The 16880-nt window shown below is 38.8% G+C and overlaps 1 protein-coding gene across 1 annotated transcript in view; it reads left to right on the top strand.

The window, feature by feature from the left end:
* Positions 1-16880, top strand: part of arhgap24 (Rho GTPase activating protein 24) — an 82691-nt gene that overhangs the window by 15543 nt on the left and 50268 nt on the right. The window contains exon 2 of the mRNA XM_085463957.1: positions 757-972. Within this exon, the coding sequence (XP_085320083.1) occupies positions 772-972 (201 nt within the window). The 5' untranslated portion in view covers positions 757-771. The remainder of the gene's footprint in view (positions 1-756; positions 973-16880) is intronic.

A 16880-nucleotide genomic window follows, 5' to 3' on the forward strand; every position in this document is an offset into this window, starting at 1 on the left:
GTCTAAAGCCATGTCAGCAGGTCTGTAAGCCTTCAGTTTTTGAACACCAACAGCGACATGCTAATGCGGTTATTATGACAAACCATTTACCGTTTTTTTTTTTTTTATCATCTTAGTTTAGCTTGCTACCAATGCTAGTCAATAAGCACTAAATGGCCGAAAGTATTCTCTATTTAAACCTACTTAAAGTGAAGTGCTTCACATTATAAATAAGGTTCAACAACTCAAATTGTACAAATGGATCAAACTAAAATAAAAGCAAGCCTCCACATGTAGGTCTGTGGTCAGGTCAGTTCACTGTTATAGAGAGGCATCTGGCTATGAAGACCTTTAAAAGGCATCAGCAAAATGGCAATGCATCTTGCCAATTGCAACTTCAAGAGATTGAGGCACTAAACGTAGGAGAGATAAAATATAAAACTGGGACAAGATCAGACCTAGCAGGCCAACATGTGTAGGTGGGTGACACACTGAATAAGATAAAAGAGATTTGAGGTTTGGTCTGTGGACACTCAACTCTGTCTGAGTGCCTTAAGCTTCACATCCAGCAATGCAGAGGCCTGTACGATAAGCTTATAGGTTAATATAAATCACAACACCCCCCCCCCCCCCCCCCCCCCGACAAAATATATTAAAACTTCCATATCCTTCTAATGATGATTGACATCTTGCAAAAATACTGGTGCTGTTTGGTTTGTGTCGAACTTGCAGCTTCTGTGAGTTTAATCAATCTGGAACTCTTTTGCTTGTTTGCAGGTTGGAGTAGCTGTGATGGATGACCAGTGTGTGTCTCATGGCAGTCCTCATCGCAGCGGAGGTCATGTCAGTACTGAGGGTCAAAAGTTGAATGTCATCAGGTGTGGGTGGCTCCGGAAGCAAGGAGGTTTTGTCAAAACGTGGCACAGTCGCTGGTTTGTGCTGAAAGGGGATCAGCTCTACTATTACAAAGATGAGGAGGAGACTAAAGCTCTGGTAAGACTGTGAATGTACTAGAAGATGAACTAACATAAAAATTGTGGCATGCACCCACACATATGCAGATGATAGTTCTCACTGTATGATGATTGAGTTTTTTTTTGGATCAGACAGCTCTTTGGCTTATGACCAGACTGTATGTAAAAGATGGGTGTAGCATCTGTGAAGTTTGTTTTATGGGCTCTGAAACCTTAACCTATGCACCTAGGGTCATAAGTCATTAGCTACTGTAAGCATGGTTTGTTAGCAAGGTGCGTTCCTACAGTCATATGAAAAATGTGAGTTTTTCACAAGACTCTATGCAGTCCTGTGAAAAACTAAAAAGTAATACTTTTCTATATGACTATCAGTCTCCCACATCATTGTGGAGGAATTTTCGCCCACTCTTATTTACTCTAATTTACAGCATCGCTTCAGTTCTTTGAAGTTTGCAGACATTTGTTTATACACAACACTCTTATGGTTCCACCACAGCATTTCAATCAGGTTGAGCTCTGGACTTTGACTGTGTCATTGCAGCACTTTAATTCTTTTATTTTTCAGCCATTCTATTGCAGACTTGATGCTGTGCTTGCATGTGCTCGATCCAGTTTTAGCAAAGCTTTAGCTATCAGACAGATGGCCTCACATGTGACTCTGGTACACAGAGGATGGTCAATTCAGTGACTGCAAGGTACCCAGGTCCTGTGGCTGCATGCCCAAATCATCACCAATCTACCGCCACGCTTGATAGTTAGTTGAGGTGTTTGTGCTAATATGCTGTTTGGTTTTCACTAAACGTGGCACTGAGTTATATGACCAGACATCTTTGGTTTGTTCCGTCCACAGAGGTTGTTGCAGAGGTTTTGTGATTTGTTCAGATCCAACTTTGCAAACATAAGCTACAGTATACTCCCATGTTCTTTTTACAGAAGAAAAAGCTTTCTCTTAGCAGCACTTCCAAACAAGGCCTACTTGGTCAGTTTTCTTCTAATTGTACTATTATGGTGTTTAACATTTAACACACTAACTGAGGCCTATAGTCTGAGATGTAGCTATTGGGTTTTCTCTCAGCTTTGCAAGGGTTTGACCTTGGAGTGAATGTTCAGGGACAATCCACATCCAAGATTGGCAGCTGTCTTGAATGTTTTCTACTTGTGATGAGTCTTTGGATGGACTTTAAATTATTTGGAAATGGTCGTATAGTCCTTCCCAGATTGATGGGCAGCAACAGTTGTTTCTCTAAGATTACTGCCGATGCCTTTTCTCCTTGCCACAACTTAAAGCTCCAGACCAGCAAACTGTCAAACATTCTGTTTTATAGCAGTGGTTACATTTCATGATCAAAAGATCAAGTGCATTTGATTAGCAGCACCTGGCTGTTACTTACCTTCTTGACACCAATAGAAGCAGTTTTGTTTTTTGTTTAACAGGACTGCATAAAGTCTTGTGAAAAAGGAAGCGTATGGGTGTTTCACACAGATGGATACATGCTGATAGTTCCTAAGTAAGATACAAATACAATAAAAGCATTTACTCAAAGCAGCTTGCAACTGCCACTAATGATAATTCTAAGCCTCGGTGAAATTGAAGCCAACCCTCTAGAGCCGTCACAAGTGGTGATATTACTTTTCTTACTCAATCTAATGGGCCAGCCTCAATATAAAATGATGGCTGGCATACAGTGCGTCGCTATGAAGTCAGCCATTCAACAGTGGGAAATGTGCTGGAGATGTTTTGCTCACTTTAACATTACGATCAGATATGAATCTAAATATGTACTCTAAGCCCTGCTGTGGTGAAGTGTCTGTTTGTGCTTTCTGTATTTGCTGTATTTACTCACAGCACCACCATATTTCTTGTAGATACATGCTACAGTATAGCCAGGTGGGATGATAACATCGAGCTATGGTTCAAATGAGGTTGTTTTGACTCTCAAACCAAACTGTTTTCAGTTTGTCTTTATGGAAACACACACACACACACACACACACACACACACACACACACACACACACACACACACACACACACACACACACACACACACACACACACACACAAATGGCTATCCTGAAATGAGAAGAGACAATGAGTAACACGAGTTTTATGGCTATCTCTAACATTACTGTAACAAGGAACTCCCTCTCACTTAGCATGTGCAGACTGGAAAAAGAAGCTGCCAAAATACAGTGAAAGAGAGCGAACATTGATTCCACAAGTTGAGTTCATTAAGAAACTTGTTTAATTTCTTGAATTTGATGAAAGAGTCAATAGTCTTTTCTTGGTTGTCAAATACAATGATGCTGGATAGCAACTTGTTATTAAATACTAGTTCATAAATACTCTAAGAGTGTGTTTTATGAGTAGCTTGTCACGTCATATTCCTATCATGCCTTTAATCTTTATATCAGTTAGCAGATGTTTCGTGTTTTGTTTTTTTCCTCTTTGCAGTTATTTTACACCAGAGCTTACTCCTATTTGGCAAATACACAAAAGACCACATCCTTTTGTAATATTTATTCCTACCAAACAATATCTCCTTTTTTTCCTGTGGAAACTTGATCACTTGTGCACAATTGAAATCTTTATTCTGCTCATCTACCCACACTTCTTTGCCTGGCCAATTTTCCAGGAAACTGAGCCTCAGCCAAACCCAAGAAACAGCAGCAGCAGAAGTCTCTAAAGGTTAAAGCTCCAGACCTGAAGGTGGGCCACAGGCCAGATACAGGGGGAGGAGAGATTTTCTTTCTTTTTTTCTGGGAAGGCCAGGTTTTGAAGCTGTGTCAAAAAAAAGAGAGAAAACAGTTTTCCTGAAACAACTTGATAATTATATTTATCATCATGTTCTCAGAGAACTTATTTGTAATGTCCCTACAACTCCATCTACCTGTGGAATACTCTTCTTTGGTTAGCAACTTTCCATTCTTGCCCTACTTCTAAAGCTGTAATAAATTTCAGCTACTTTTTTTTTTTTTTGCAGAGAATGGGAAATTTCTAGTGAAACTAGGTCAGGTACAGAGGAGTGTGCTCAAAGTCCTCAAATCTCCATGACCTCCAAAGCAGAGAAGCATGTAAGAGCACAAACAGAACACTCCAAAAAGACAGCGTACCGAACAGAATACAAGATAACCAGTGTAGCGTTTCCAACATCCCAAAAAGGAGGAATACCAGCGGGACAGAGAGGAGACAGAAAACTGTCAGAAACAGGTTTGGTTTTGCTTTTTGTGCCTCGAACGCTGATGTTTAAGATCAGGGCAAAAACACAAACACACAAGGTGCACTAAGATCCTCCACTTTACTTAGACTATATGTGGTGGAGTAATATCTACCCACGCTAACCTATTAGCCACATCCAACAGAGACGCAACTGATTAATTCTCTGACATGCTGTGATCTCTCCATTACCCATCACATTAGCCTAATTGCTGCTACCTCAGAGGACACATGAACATGTGCTACTTTCTGTTGGCTAACAATTTGTTGAACGATTAGACAGGAAAATATTACATACAAATTACATATTTAACTAGCTTCTCGCACAAACTGAATCTACATTTTATGAAAACAAAAAGCATTCATTATGCTATTCACATATAAATATAAAGTCTCACAATAAATGAATTTAAAGTACACACAGTTTAAAAAAAAGGCGGGGGGACAAGTTTGGAAAATAGCAGCATTTAGACACAATGGACTGACTGCTTTATCTTTACTTACAGTGGACACAATGCGCTAGCACTGCACTCTTAAGCAGTAAATATTAGTTGCTAATATTATGAAGAATTATGGGGAGGTTTTAACACGGAGACTTACCAGAAAAGTTGGCAAGTGATTGCTTGTAATTATGTAACTAATCACAGTATGACTTTTCTGTCTATCTTAGGCAGAGTGCTAGGTTTCAGTGTCTGTTTTTGATACTGAAAGCCTAACAGTATTTATGATTAGTGCCTCTAATCCTGTTGTTACTCTAACCAAACAGCTCGAGTTGTCATATCAGTCCTTAATCCTGCAAGAACATTGGGGGGGTTTGGCTCTTGGGACCACTAGAGTCAAGTTAGAACCATAATGCCACCAGTTAAACTAGCATTACCTGACTGGTTGTAAGTCGTAGCTGGCTGTTGCTGGCAGTAACCATGAAAATGACTGCTAAACTCCTAGTCACACTGTCGAGCGGTCAGTGACGCTGGGGGGAAAAAATGTGTAATACCCAACCGGTTGGCAAGCGGTTGCTGGAGGTTGTTTGCTGTTGCTACGTGAAACTGGTAGCAAAGAGGTAAACTATGCTGCACCAAAAACCTCCTTGAGATGGCTTTGGCGGCTAGCAGATTGCCATGGTAACCCTTACTTTGCTGACTTGTCTCCAAATACTCACTAGCTACTCACTAAGTGGTAGTGAAACTGTGAGAACAATTTGCCTTCAAAGTAAAAATCTGTACTCTTTGAAACAGGTTGGTTTCAGTGGTAAAGCACAACTTTTACTTTGGAAGTGAAGATTCCCCGATTCGGGTTTAAGTCGCTCTCTTCATAGCTTCTCTGCTGCTCTGCAAGCACCTGTCTTTGCAGCCAACTCGGTGTCCGCCATGCAACCTGTTTTTGCAGATCTCGATGGAGTAGTTGGGTCTTTTGAGATTCAATTCTGAAAGTCAAAGCTTAAATAGCTAAACTTGGAATAATCTTTTCAATTATGAAGTCAGAAAGCTGTAGAAAAAACATCAAGTAATAAATAAAAAAAACAAAAAAATGGGATTTCCTCAGAATGGCTGTAACATGTCGTCATGTGTGATGCACTAGGACTTTATACCTGACATACCATTGTTTTGTTTTCATGCAGTGAACATTTTATAACATTTGTTTGATTTCCAATACTGCAACTCATAAGAATTCTGATGTTTTTAGATACTGTAACATTATCTGAAAAATTACTGCTGATGTAGGCAAACATGTTGATGCTATACAGTTAGGCCGAACCTCTCTGAGTAACAGGAGGAATCCGAAGAATGGGTGTCAGATGGAGGTGAAGGGTCACGGAAAAGCATGGGTACAGGGTACAGCACGTGTAGGATTAGTGTCGATATGCCATCTGCCTGCACTTACTCGTCTATGAAGGAATACACACGCACAAGCCCGCATGTACACACTCGCATTCTTAGATGCACACATACATTACTCGGATTTCATCTGGCTGAGCCATAAACAAAGACGCTATTCATGCGGTGGGTGAGATTGTATGGTTATTGTAATTCAAACCACTCAGCCTTGTATCTATATGCCAGGGATGTAAGGAAAGTAGCATTGTGAATGAATGAGAGAATTGTGAATTAATACGTTGAAATGATTTAATGTTTTAAGAAATGAAAGACATTAAAATTTCATAAGTTTATTATGATTTTAGCTGCTGCACGTCTTACAAGTTAGTTAATATTCATAGCATGTAGGGGGCACTTCTGGAGGCAGACGAAATGAGAAGTAGCTGGATTTAATAAGAAATTGCATCATATCAATAATGCAGCAGTGCAGTTGTGTACTAAAAGTCCTTTTGTTTTCCCTGCTTAAGCTGAAAACCATTTGACCTTTGCATTTAACTGGAGTAAATAAAACGCCACTGCAGTTCAGTAATTTTTCATTCTGCAACACTGTGTTACTGCTGATTTGATGACAATAGTAACTCTGTAGCCCTCGTTTGACATTGACAAAGATGTTTTTGAGGCATCACAAAGTAATAAAAGCTTTTTATAGCAGGCAGGGTTCCAGCCAGTCACGTCAGAACCAGAGCAGATCTGATTTGCATTATATTTGAATGTATGAGGCATGTGAACCAAGAAGTGGACATTATCAAGACACCCTTGTGTGAACAAATTGAAAAGCATTGCTGACATCATCCTCTGGTAATAGACAAAAAATTTCCATTAAAGTGGTTCAATAAGTTTGCATGCATGGGCGTCTCTTTAAAATTACAGATGGGCAATAATATTAAGGCAAAGACATTTCCTTTAGCCTAAATATATTAAAGCATGAAAAAAGTTTATCATTAATAGAAGGCAGCCCCGTCCATTAGTATTCCTAGGCTGCATATACTGCATAGAAGTTATTTCCTTTAACTCCTGAAGGGTGACTGCATGTCTAATAAGCTCTGCAGTGATGGATGAAGAAGTCAATTAAGTCTCACTGGACTTGCAACAAGTTCCTGTAAGTTTTGTAGCCTAAGGACTTTTTCTATTTCTAATACCTGATGGTGCAAGAGGGTAAAACAGCGAATTTAAGGTGTGTGCAGATGTAGTGGTATTTGTATTGCTGGAGCAAAGCAGCTGTATGGAATATTTACTCACGTCGAATCCCAACTCACTAAAAAACTGAACTGCAGAGCTTCTTGTTCTGTCTGTCTTAGAATGCTTCACTTTTCATTGGTCATAACACAGTACAGTAAGCACTGGCTCACATCTGTTGACTCATTATATTTCATTTATAGCTGTATCTTAACAATGAATTTGTAGATAAAAGGTGTGATTCACATTGATACTCCTAGTGATACATTGTTATTTTGTCCAAAATAAGGAGTCGATGGTTTACATTCAGTTCTAGACTGCAGCAGTATTCTGTAGTTTGCATGATGACTTGTCTGCGAACATTTGCCGTTTTAATGAATGAGGTGCAGTGAAACTTGAGGAAGGTCAATGCAAACCACTAACGGAAAAATTGGTCTTCCAAATAAAAGTTGAGCATTAGCACCACAATCAATCAACATTTCAAAATGAGCAAACTACGAGCAACTGTAGCAACCTGCTAGCAATCAAAGTAACCACAAGGAAAGGGGAACTACTAGCAACCACCTGCCAACCAGCTGGGGAACACAAACTTTCCCTAATGGCTGGTGGTTTAGAAATGGATTTCATAACAACAGAAACTACTACTTGGGAAATAAGATTTGCCTGTGTGACTGAGACATAACTTAATGGGGCGAGATACACAAATATTCCCCCTCAGTAAATTATTAAAATAAATGTGCAAAAACTGATTTTATAAAGTTTTTAACTGTTTTAGCACCTGTTTACATTAATGAATGTTGATTAGCTGATGTTCTGTATAATTTAGAGAACTCTCATTGATCTGGTTTCCCATGAATGAATAATAATGAATGGGTAAGCAAACATGTGGACAAGCTAACACACATTTTACATATGCTAACCACACGCGCTTTGTGTGAAGGTCATTGTTCAGTCAGAGCAAGGACCTGCTGGACAAAAATCCATATCAACAATATCAGGTTATAACATATTCCTCCCACCTGTCTCCTCTAAGACCCCCAAAGGAGATTTGAGGGCAGAATCGGATATCAGATATACTGAAAACTAGTCTTCACCTGTGGATGGTTTAAAGACTTTCTTTCTGCCTTTCACCTTAATAGGTTTAATTGGTATTTGCTCATTTTAACTTTGCTTTGCTGGGAGATTTTAAATCAAAATACTTGTAACCAATATCGAAACTCTTGCTTCTTTCTGCTTCCTCTGCCGTTCTCCTTTATTAAGCAGAAATGCCATCCCATTTTCTCTGCATTCTTTTGCAATTTATACATCGAGTTCATCATCTTCACATCTGCCTAGTGAAGCTTGCAGTGTCAAATAAATCAAAACCATGCTTTGGTGGCTTTGGCCTAAAAACCGAATCAAGTTTCAGTCAGATAATTAATGCCATCAACTTTAGAGCTTAACAGTCAGCCGCTTGAATTGCTTTAACTTTAAATCTGACCTTGCTGACACAACTTTGAAGTCAAGCCGACTCCTGTCACGCATGTCACTTTTTCAGGGGCTGTTCTCTCTGCCTTCATTGTTACTTTCTTCTGTTTTTGAGAGCTGAAATATATGAAGTCACACTCATGAACATTTTACATACAGCTCAGCTCACAGCACTGCCAATCTGTATTACATTTGCATTGAGAAATAATACTAAAAAGTGCTAACTTCTTCTTTAAAAAAAAAAAAAATGAAGCTATCTCAGTGGTGTTTAAAATTATGCACAGCTATGTCATTTTTAGTCTTGAGCATGTTCGTACTTGTACATATATCATTCACATATCTCTGGAACCGTATGTTACTCTGTTTTCTCAGTATGCCATGTTATGTCTTTCAGTTGTCATAGTTTGACTTTTTTATCTATTGATCTGACAAATATGATCTGTATAGAGGATCAGTATGGGCAACGTGCCGCTGACCTCATTTCCATCTGCCTCATTCATTTCCTGTGGTACTCCAAACCACATATGTTATCAGTTTATCTTCTATGATACACTCTAAAGGCTTTATAGGTCCTTCATAGTATCCACTTATCTTCAAGTCCTGGGAAAGGCCATCTTGTAAGAATTCTGGTAGTCTGCTTTGAGCTGTCTGAAACCTTTACGCATCTGCTTGTCTCATTTGTTTAATAGAACAAAGCTGTGATAGTGAAGCTTGATTTGTGGGCTGTAGACAGCTTTTGATTTTCCTGCTGTCGGGGCATCCAGAGAAGGATATTGGTAACAGATCACACGTAGGAGACATCCAAACTGTAGTACAAGCATAGCTGATGAGCAGGGATATGTCTTCTCTGTGGTTGGTGCAGCTGTATTCTGTTTTTTTCTTTCTCTCTACTTAACAGTGGAATATATAATGCGCTGCAGTACAAGGACTATATTGAGGGCTATAGCTGCAAAGTAATTTCACAGGAAAATGGTTGAACAGGAAAATACCTTCTGCCTTTGTGGTTTGTAGACTTTGCAAGCCAAATATCTCCTGCACCTGTGTTCTAGTGTTAAAGGTATAGATACAGGATGTTAAGGCAGACCTGAATGGACTGAAATAGACTTCAGTGGCAACATGTAAATGAAATATAAGATACAATCTTTGTCCTATTATTCGCTGGTATTATTGTGCATTATCTCATTCTAATGCCTTGGCTTGTTTTAGCAACATGATGCAAAGACAGGTGTATGACTAATTACCTTAAATTAGACCCTGTAACTTAATACAAGGTAGCTGTCATAAATGTTGTTAATGCTTGCTCTTTTTGTATATGAACTGCAATTAACGATACAAAGAGGCTCCTTTGATAGAATCTCCTTTGCCAACTTCTTGTGATTTTTCTTCAGCTTATGAAGATGGAGGACAAGTTTGACTTCAGCAGCATGTTCTTGCAATGTGGGCGTATTTTTAGGTCTTTGCAAAAGATAAACGCATAAACTAATGCTGTTGTCTGACTTTAATAGGGTTACATAATGAAATTGCTGCTTTAATGAGGTTAAGTAATGTCACTGACAGACAGCCTACACTGTGGAGGAAAACAGTTGTTAGAGTTGTTTTGTGGATCCTGGAAATGATTTTGTGATGCAAATAGTTATTAGATATGATCTTGTGCAAAGAGAACTGTGTATGTAGCCTATAAAAAGTATTTTTTTACTTTACTTTATTTTACCATAGTTTTACCATAGTTGATGGAGTACACCCGTAAAATGTAACTTGTGTGTACTGTTTGCTTTTCAGTATTTCCTTATGTTCCCTGGAAGTGATGATAATGTAATTTGCAGTTACTGCTTTTCCTAAAAGTATTGTTACTTTAGGCAGAAAATACTTTACTCTATATAACTTTGGTTATGTGTTGTAAGCTCTATGGATATGATAAAAGGTATTCAGCAGCAACAGCAGTGACAGGTATTCTTAAAATTAAATGGCAGGGCGTAGTGTATGCCTTTGTGGGAATTTACTGTTAGTGGCATGACATGTTTTTAAATGGCCCTGAGCTTGTGGTAAGCAGACATGCTACTGTCCCTGCTCGTCCATATTTTCCACCCCTAACAAAAACTACAGTGTTTATACATTTTCAGACTAATTTTATACTATTATTAAAGATAATAGCTTAAAATCCGTAGGTAACTTTTCCAGCAATCGGATGCATTGCATCTAACATACGGTTGTTTTTTAACCATTAAATCGCCCTTGCTTTGTAATTCACCAATTTAGGTTCCTTGTGGTAATTTCAGTCTATCATTTATCCTGTCTAATTTCTCATATTACTCACCCAATGTTAATTTGACAAGTAAATAAAAATTAATGAAGAAGTTTCCCATTTCCCTCTAGTTAACTGGCATATTAATATTTATGAGGGTTATGCAGTCACAGTTGGTGGTTTTTATTATATAGTTGCTTTTGAATGTGGGACAGTGCAAGAAATACCTGTTGTGTAACAGTGGAATAGTGACATTTATTGCATTATTGAACCTTGCAGCAGGAAAAACATTAGTAACTCTTTGCCCCTTAAAAAAACTAGAACCAGAAATGGTGAAGAATAAATACATAAGGTCAAATTAATGGATACATATGGTACTCTAGAAAGGCAGACCCGTTGTAGGTCTCCAGCTAAGCTCCAGCTGAGTTTGATTTGCTGTAAAAGGTTAGCCAGGCTGGAGAACACTAATTATTGTCTACAAAGTCAGTTGAACAACAAGACAAATAATGAATTACCTGTTGCACCAAAAACAGATGGCAGCTTGACTTCACTCTTAAGCTTTTATCTGAAGCAGTTGATTCTTCTCACCAGCTTTGAATGATTCCTTCGTGTTATGCAGTGATTCTGAGAAAGTATTTCAATATTTTATTACCGTAGTAGTGGTATTGATATTATTATCAGTAGTAGTATTTAGATTTTAAATATTTTGTTTATATTAAGTTTGAAATATTATTTTTTTCCTATTTTATTTCATCCTCAAAGCTTTTATATCATACCCTCATCTGACACTTAATTATAACAAATTCAACTATGTCATTGCATTTAGCTATGTAGATGTGGTCAAGACGACCTGGTGAAGTTCAAACTGGGCATTAGGATGGGTAATTTAAGTGACTCTGAACATGGTGGTGTTGTTGGTGATGTGAGCAGGTTATATGTACAGAAGGCTCTGCATATTTCAGAAACTGGTGATCTACTGGGATTTTCCAGCACAACAATCTTTAGGATTTACAGAGAATGGTTCAAAACAGAGAAAATATCCAGTAAGCAGCAGTTCTCTGGGTGAAAATGCCTTGCTGGTGCTAGAGGTTGGAGGAGAATGGCCCGACTACTGAAGAGGTATGCAGGAGAGCATCTCTGAGAAGGCACTGAATCGGGAAGCAGAAGACCACATTGTTGCACCTTGTTGAATCCATGCCATTAAAAATTGAGACAATGTAGCTGTTTTCAGAAAAAGAAATCTCACTGCACCTTACCTAGTACGAATCCTAAAAGACTGGTACTATGATAGCACTTGTGTGGTGATTATTAGGCTGGTAAAGTCACAGATATTTGCTCGCTCCTTTTAATTTACTGAAGAAGCCAGAGGTAATTAATGAGACAGCCAATGGTAAGGGGCACAGAGAGGACATTCACCCTATAACCTCAATAAAAACAAACATGGCACATCAGCAGGAGTAAGCTGTTGGGTTTATGACCAACAAATCAATGTCACATGTGGAAGGTAATAGCTGCAGTTTTTACAGGCTGATCTGACCAGCAGGACCAACTGAAATTTCTGTACTCTCTTCCATTAAATGGAAAAAAGGCCGCAGTCAGTGTTCTTGTATTTGCTTGCAGTCTCAGAAAACACATGAAATTAGATTTCAGTTGGAGGACACTGTTGGACGCAGCCTCAGAAAAAGCCTGAGCTGCTGCTTACAAGCCTGAGCCTCCTGCTGTTGCTTTGCTCATATGGATTTCTCGGAGTCACTTTTGTCCCATATGTGTGTGCGTGGCTTTTTGTTTGGGAATAAAAGATAATTGGTTTTGTGTCATTGCACCGATTCCAAAAGTGACCTCATTCCACTTAACAACAATGTAAAAATGCACAAAACACCCCGAAATAGGTTGGGTTTTTGTCTCGCGCTGGGTTGGGCCTGGCAAACGTGCTCTTTGCTGGGTAAATATTACTCTGCCTGCGGTTGGGTTTGTCTGCAGCAAACAACAGGCCACCAGGGAGGATGCATGGAAAGTGTGGCTGCGGCTTAAAATGGAGGAGAGGAGTATGTGGTGTTGTGGTTTTACGTTATAGAAAGGCTTAACAGGCCCTTGTCTTTTTTTCTGGGTTTTTTAAAATGTGACACGCATTTTTTTTTAAAAATCTCTCCTCAAATGCACACTGTTTATCTAAATCGTCTCTCATTTCCCTCAAACTAAAACAATGTTTACGAAAGGAACCTCTTGAAAAACCTTTTAATCCTGATATATTGAAGCTAGTCATATTGTCTTGCTGACAGCCACATCAGTCGAGTCCATTCCTTTATTTCCCTCTCTTTTGAACATCTTTATAGCCTCCTTCAAAGCGCTTCATCTGGGGCCTCAGGTAGGGTTTCAACTTCCTGATTGTCACAGTTATGGCTCATTAAAAAGTCCCCTTTTCTCTCTGCGAGCAGGAAGGAAACTGACTCTCTCTCTGATCATGTTAATGTGCACAAGTCCTGAGTACTGACGTTGTCACTTCTGCACATCTTGTCTGCGTTAGCATTAACCCACAAAGGGGTCACTTTAATGACTGTCAGATGCTGCACTGTGCCATTGATGTCCAACTTGTTAATGAACACAAGAAGTCACTGAATCAGTTGGAAAGGACGAGGTAATCTGAAAAGAATATTCAACCACATAATAATTACTGGCACTAGTCTGTCATTCTGTAAGAAATACCTTATTTAAGCACCTGGATGCTAGTTGGTAAGTTTACTAAACTGCATGAATTTATGGTGCAGTATCATTTGTGAAGCCAGTGTCATGGTCCTGGGGCTTGGATCCAGAGTTTTGAGTTTTTGGATTTCTTTACTACTTAGTGTGTTCTGTTGGTTTTCATTGTTCTTAGGTTTTCTGATTGAGTTATATATTTATTTATTTGCCTCTTCTCAAGTCTCTTACTGCTGGTGTTTGTTATTTGTTGAGTTCTGATATAGTACTCTGCAAAGGTCTTGAGCCACGCCTTGTTTCTTTACATTTCGCTGCCAGGAAATCAGACTTTTTTTTCTTTTCTTTCTTTTTTTTAAGCGGTCTTGAGCAATAGTTCACCAAATGTTCTCTTGTTGAAATATTTAACACTGACCTATGAATCATACAAGCATAAAACTGCCACCTAATTCAAGAGATTCACCAGTGTTGTGTCTACACATAACAGTCAACGTGACAAAGAAGCAAAGTAAATTCTGCCTTCTGTTGCAAAAACACATACTTTGTTTCAATTTCTTTAGGTGAATCTACAAAAAAATGCCAAATATAACACAATTTGACAGGCATGAAACTGTTTATCTGCACCGAGAAAGTGATTTTTAAAACACTATTATCTGAAAACCTGTAATATATCAGCATGGTGTCATTATAAATTTTAGGAAATTGAACAAGTAGAGGAAAAACGAAGTGTTAGGCTTTAAAAACTATCTGCAGCAGATGAACAGTATCTGAAAGTCATGTCCTTAAGAAATAAGAAAGCAAAATCAGCAAAGACCTGACACAGGACCTGAGAGATGCATTATGTGTCTTGTTACACTGATCAGGCATACCATTCTGACAACTGACAGATGAATTGAAGAACACTGATTATCTCTTTGTCATAGGACATGTTAGCAGATGGTATATATTAAGGACCGAGTGAACATTTTGTCCTTAGAATTGATGTGTTAGAAGCAGGGAAAAGGGCAAGGATAAGGATTTGAGTGTCTGACAAGGGCCAAATCATGATAGCTAGAGAACTGGGTCAGAGCATCACCAAATCTGAGCTTTCGCAGGGTGTTCCCAATCTGTAGTGGATCAAAAGTTGTCCAAGGAAGGAACAGTCGCGAACCAGCGATACAGTCATAGGTGGTCAAGGCTCAGTGATCCACAGCGGGAGCAGAGGCTAGCATGTGTGGTCTGATCCAGAAGATGAGTTACTGTAGCTCAAATTGCTGAAACAGGTCGTGCTGGTTCTGATGGAAAGGCGTCAGAATACACAAAGCCAAAGACCTGTCAGGGTGCTCATGCTGACTTCTGTTTACTGCCATATGCACTAACAATGGGCACCAAAGAGCAATGGAAGAAGATGGCCTGGTCTGATGACTCACGTTTGTTTCACATCATGTGGACGGTCAGGTGCCTCTTTTAGCCGGGGAACACCTAGCACCAGGATGTGCTATGGGAAGAAAGCCGATGGAGGCAGTGTGATGCTTTGGGGACTGTTATGCTGGGATCCTGTCATCCATGTGGATGTCACTTTGACACGTACCACCTACCTAATCATGGTTTCACACCATGGGCACCATTTCATTGGAGACTGTATTCTTTGATGGCTGTGGCCTCTTTCAGCAGGATAGCGTGCCCTGCCAAAAAGTTAAAACTTGCAGGACAAAGGATCTGTCTGAAACATCGTGGTGCCAGATACTGGAGTTGATTCCTCGATGGGTCAGGGCTGTTTTGGCAGCAAAAGGGGGACCAACACATATTAGCCAGGTGGTGTAATTTAAGTTAGTTTACCCATGTTAGTATTTTCACATTCAGTTTCCTCTTTGCAGTTCAAGTCATGTTTCTTCCCTGTTTTATATTGATATACTTTTTCCCTTCTAGTCTTAGTTTTAATACTTCTGTCCCAATTTAGCTTCAACTTCCACTTTGTTAAAGCTATCTGTGCTAAGTTGCTTCAGTGTTTCCTTCTCAGTTCCTCCCTCTGGCTTGTTCGGAGTTTATGCCTTGTTCCGTTGTGTTTCCTAATTATGGTAAATGGAACAGTTCTTATAAAGTGTTTTTCTACTCCACTGAAACACTCATAGTGCTTTATACAACATTACTTTATTGCCTCACACATTCACACAAGTACTTTTTTTTTCTATGCTTAACATTCACACACAGAGCAACTTAGGGTTAGTATCTTCCCCAAGGATATTTGGCATGCAGAGTGTCAGGGATCAAACCATCAACCTTCCAATTAGCAGATGACCTGCTCTACCACTCCAAAGTTCTGTGTTGTCAGATGCAGATGATTGGGTTAGGATTAGTCTCCTTTTGTTACTTCCTGTTAGACTTTGAAGTCTGGTTTTCCATTATGGTTTGCGTTAGTTCTACCTTGTGATAGTCCTTGTTTTGTTTTTTTTAAGTGTGCTCACCTGTGTTCCTCTCTCCTGTTTCCCATCTGTAATCAGTCTATGATTAAACAGCTCAGTCTTCAGCTGTGCTCTGCCATGGTGTTTATGGTAAGCACTTTGTGTCTGCTTTCATGTCTCCGAGTAACCTTTTCTTATGGGAGCTTGCTTCCTGCCTCCGTCCATTTGGGCCGTCTCACAACATAACCTATGACACTAAAAATGAGAAGAAATGATATATAAATGGTAAAACTACAAGAGTCTAATAACCAAAGCCCTTTATAGTTTACAGTGGAAATCTGTTTTTTGCTGGTATTTTAATTGAATAATAAATGTATTATTAGTCATTTCTGCTAGTTCAGAAAAAAGTCAAGGAGCCCTTAAATGCCCAGCAGAGCTGAAGAGAACATTAAAACCTATCTGAAATGTGCTGTAGACATGAAATTGAATATTGTCAGATTGTTTACACTGAAGTTTAGATGATATTAAATGCAATTTTCATCTGCAAACTAAAATCTGTAACTCTGGAATAATTACTGTAAATGTGTTGGATTTTCACCTTTTCAATAAGTGAATGGGTATATTAAAGTACCACACAGGTACTTATATACTATAAAACATTACATTTGTAATCTGGTCAAATGAAATTTAATTGATTGGTATACATTTAGTTTACACCAAGCATATTTTATGATTAATTATTTGAGTGAATAAACTTGAAATTTTTCAGCGGCATTTTACTCAAAATGATTGTTTCATGTTTAGGAGGGCAAATAACCCTTTGTTGTTGTTGTTGTTGTTTTGGGGTTTTTTAGTGGGATAATTCAACTCATTCTCAAA

The sequence above is a fragment of the Copadichromis virginalis genome, linkage group LG7 (genome assembly GCF_057382275.1).
Source record: "Copadichromis virginalis isolate Kocher_CV1m ecotype Utaka linkage group LG7, C_Virginalis_male_GT1.1, whole genome shotgun sequence".
NCBI classification, from domain to species: domain Eukaryota; kingdom Metazoa; phylum Chordata; class Actinopteri; order Cichliformes; family Cichlidae; genus Copadichromis; species Copadichromis virginalis.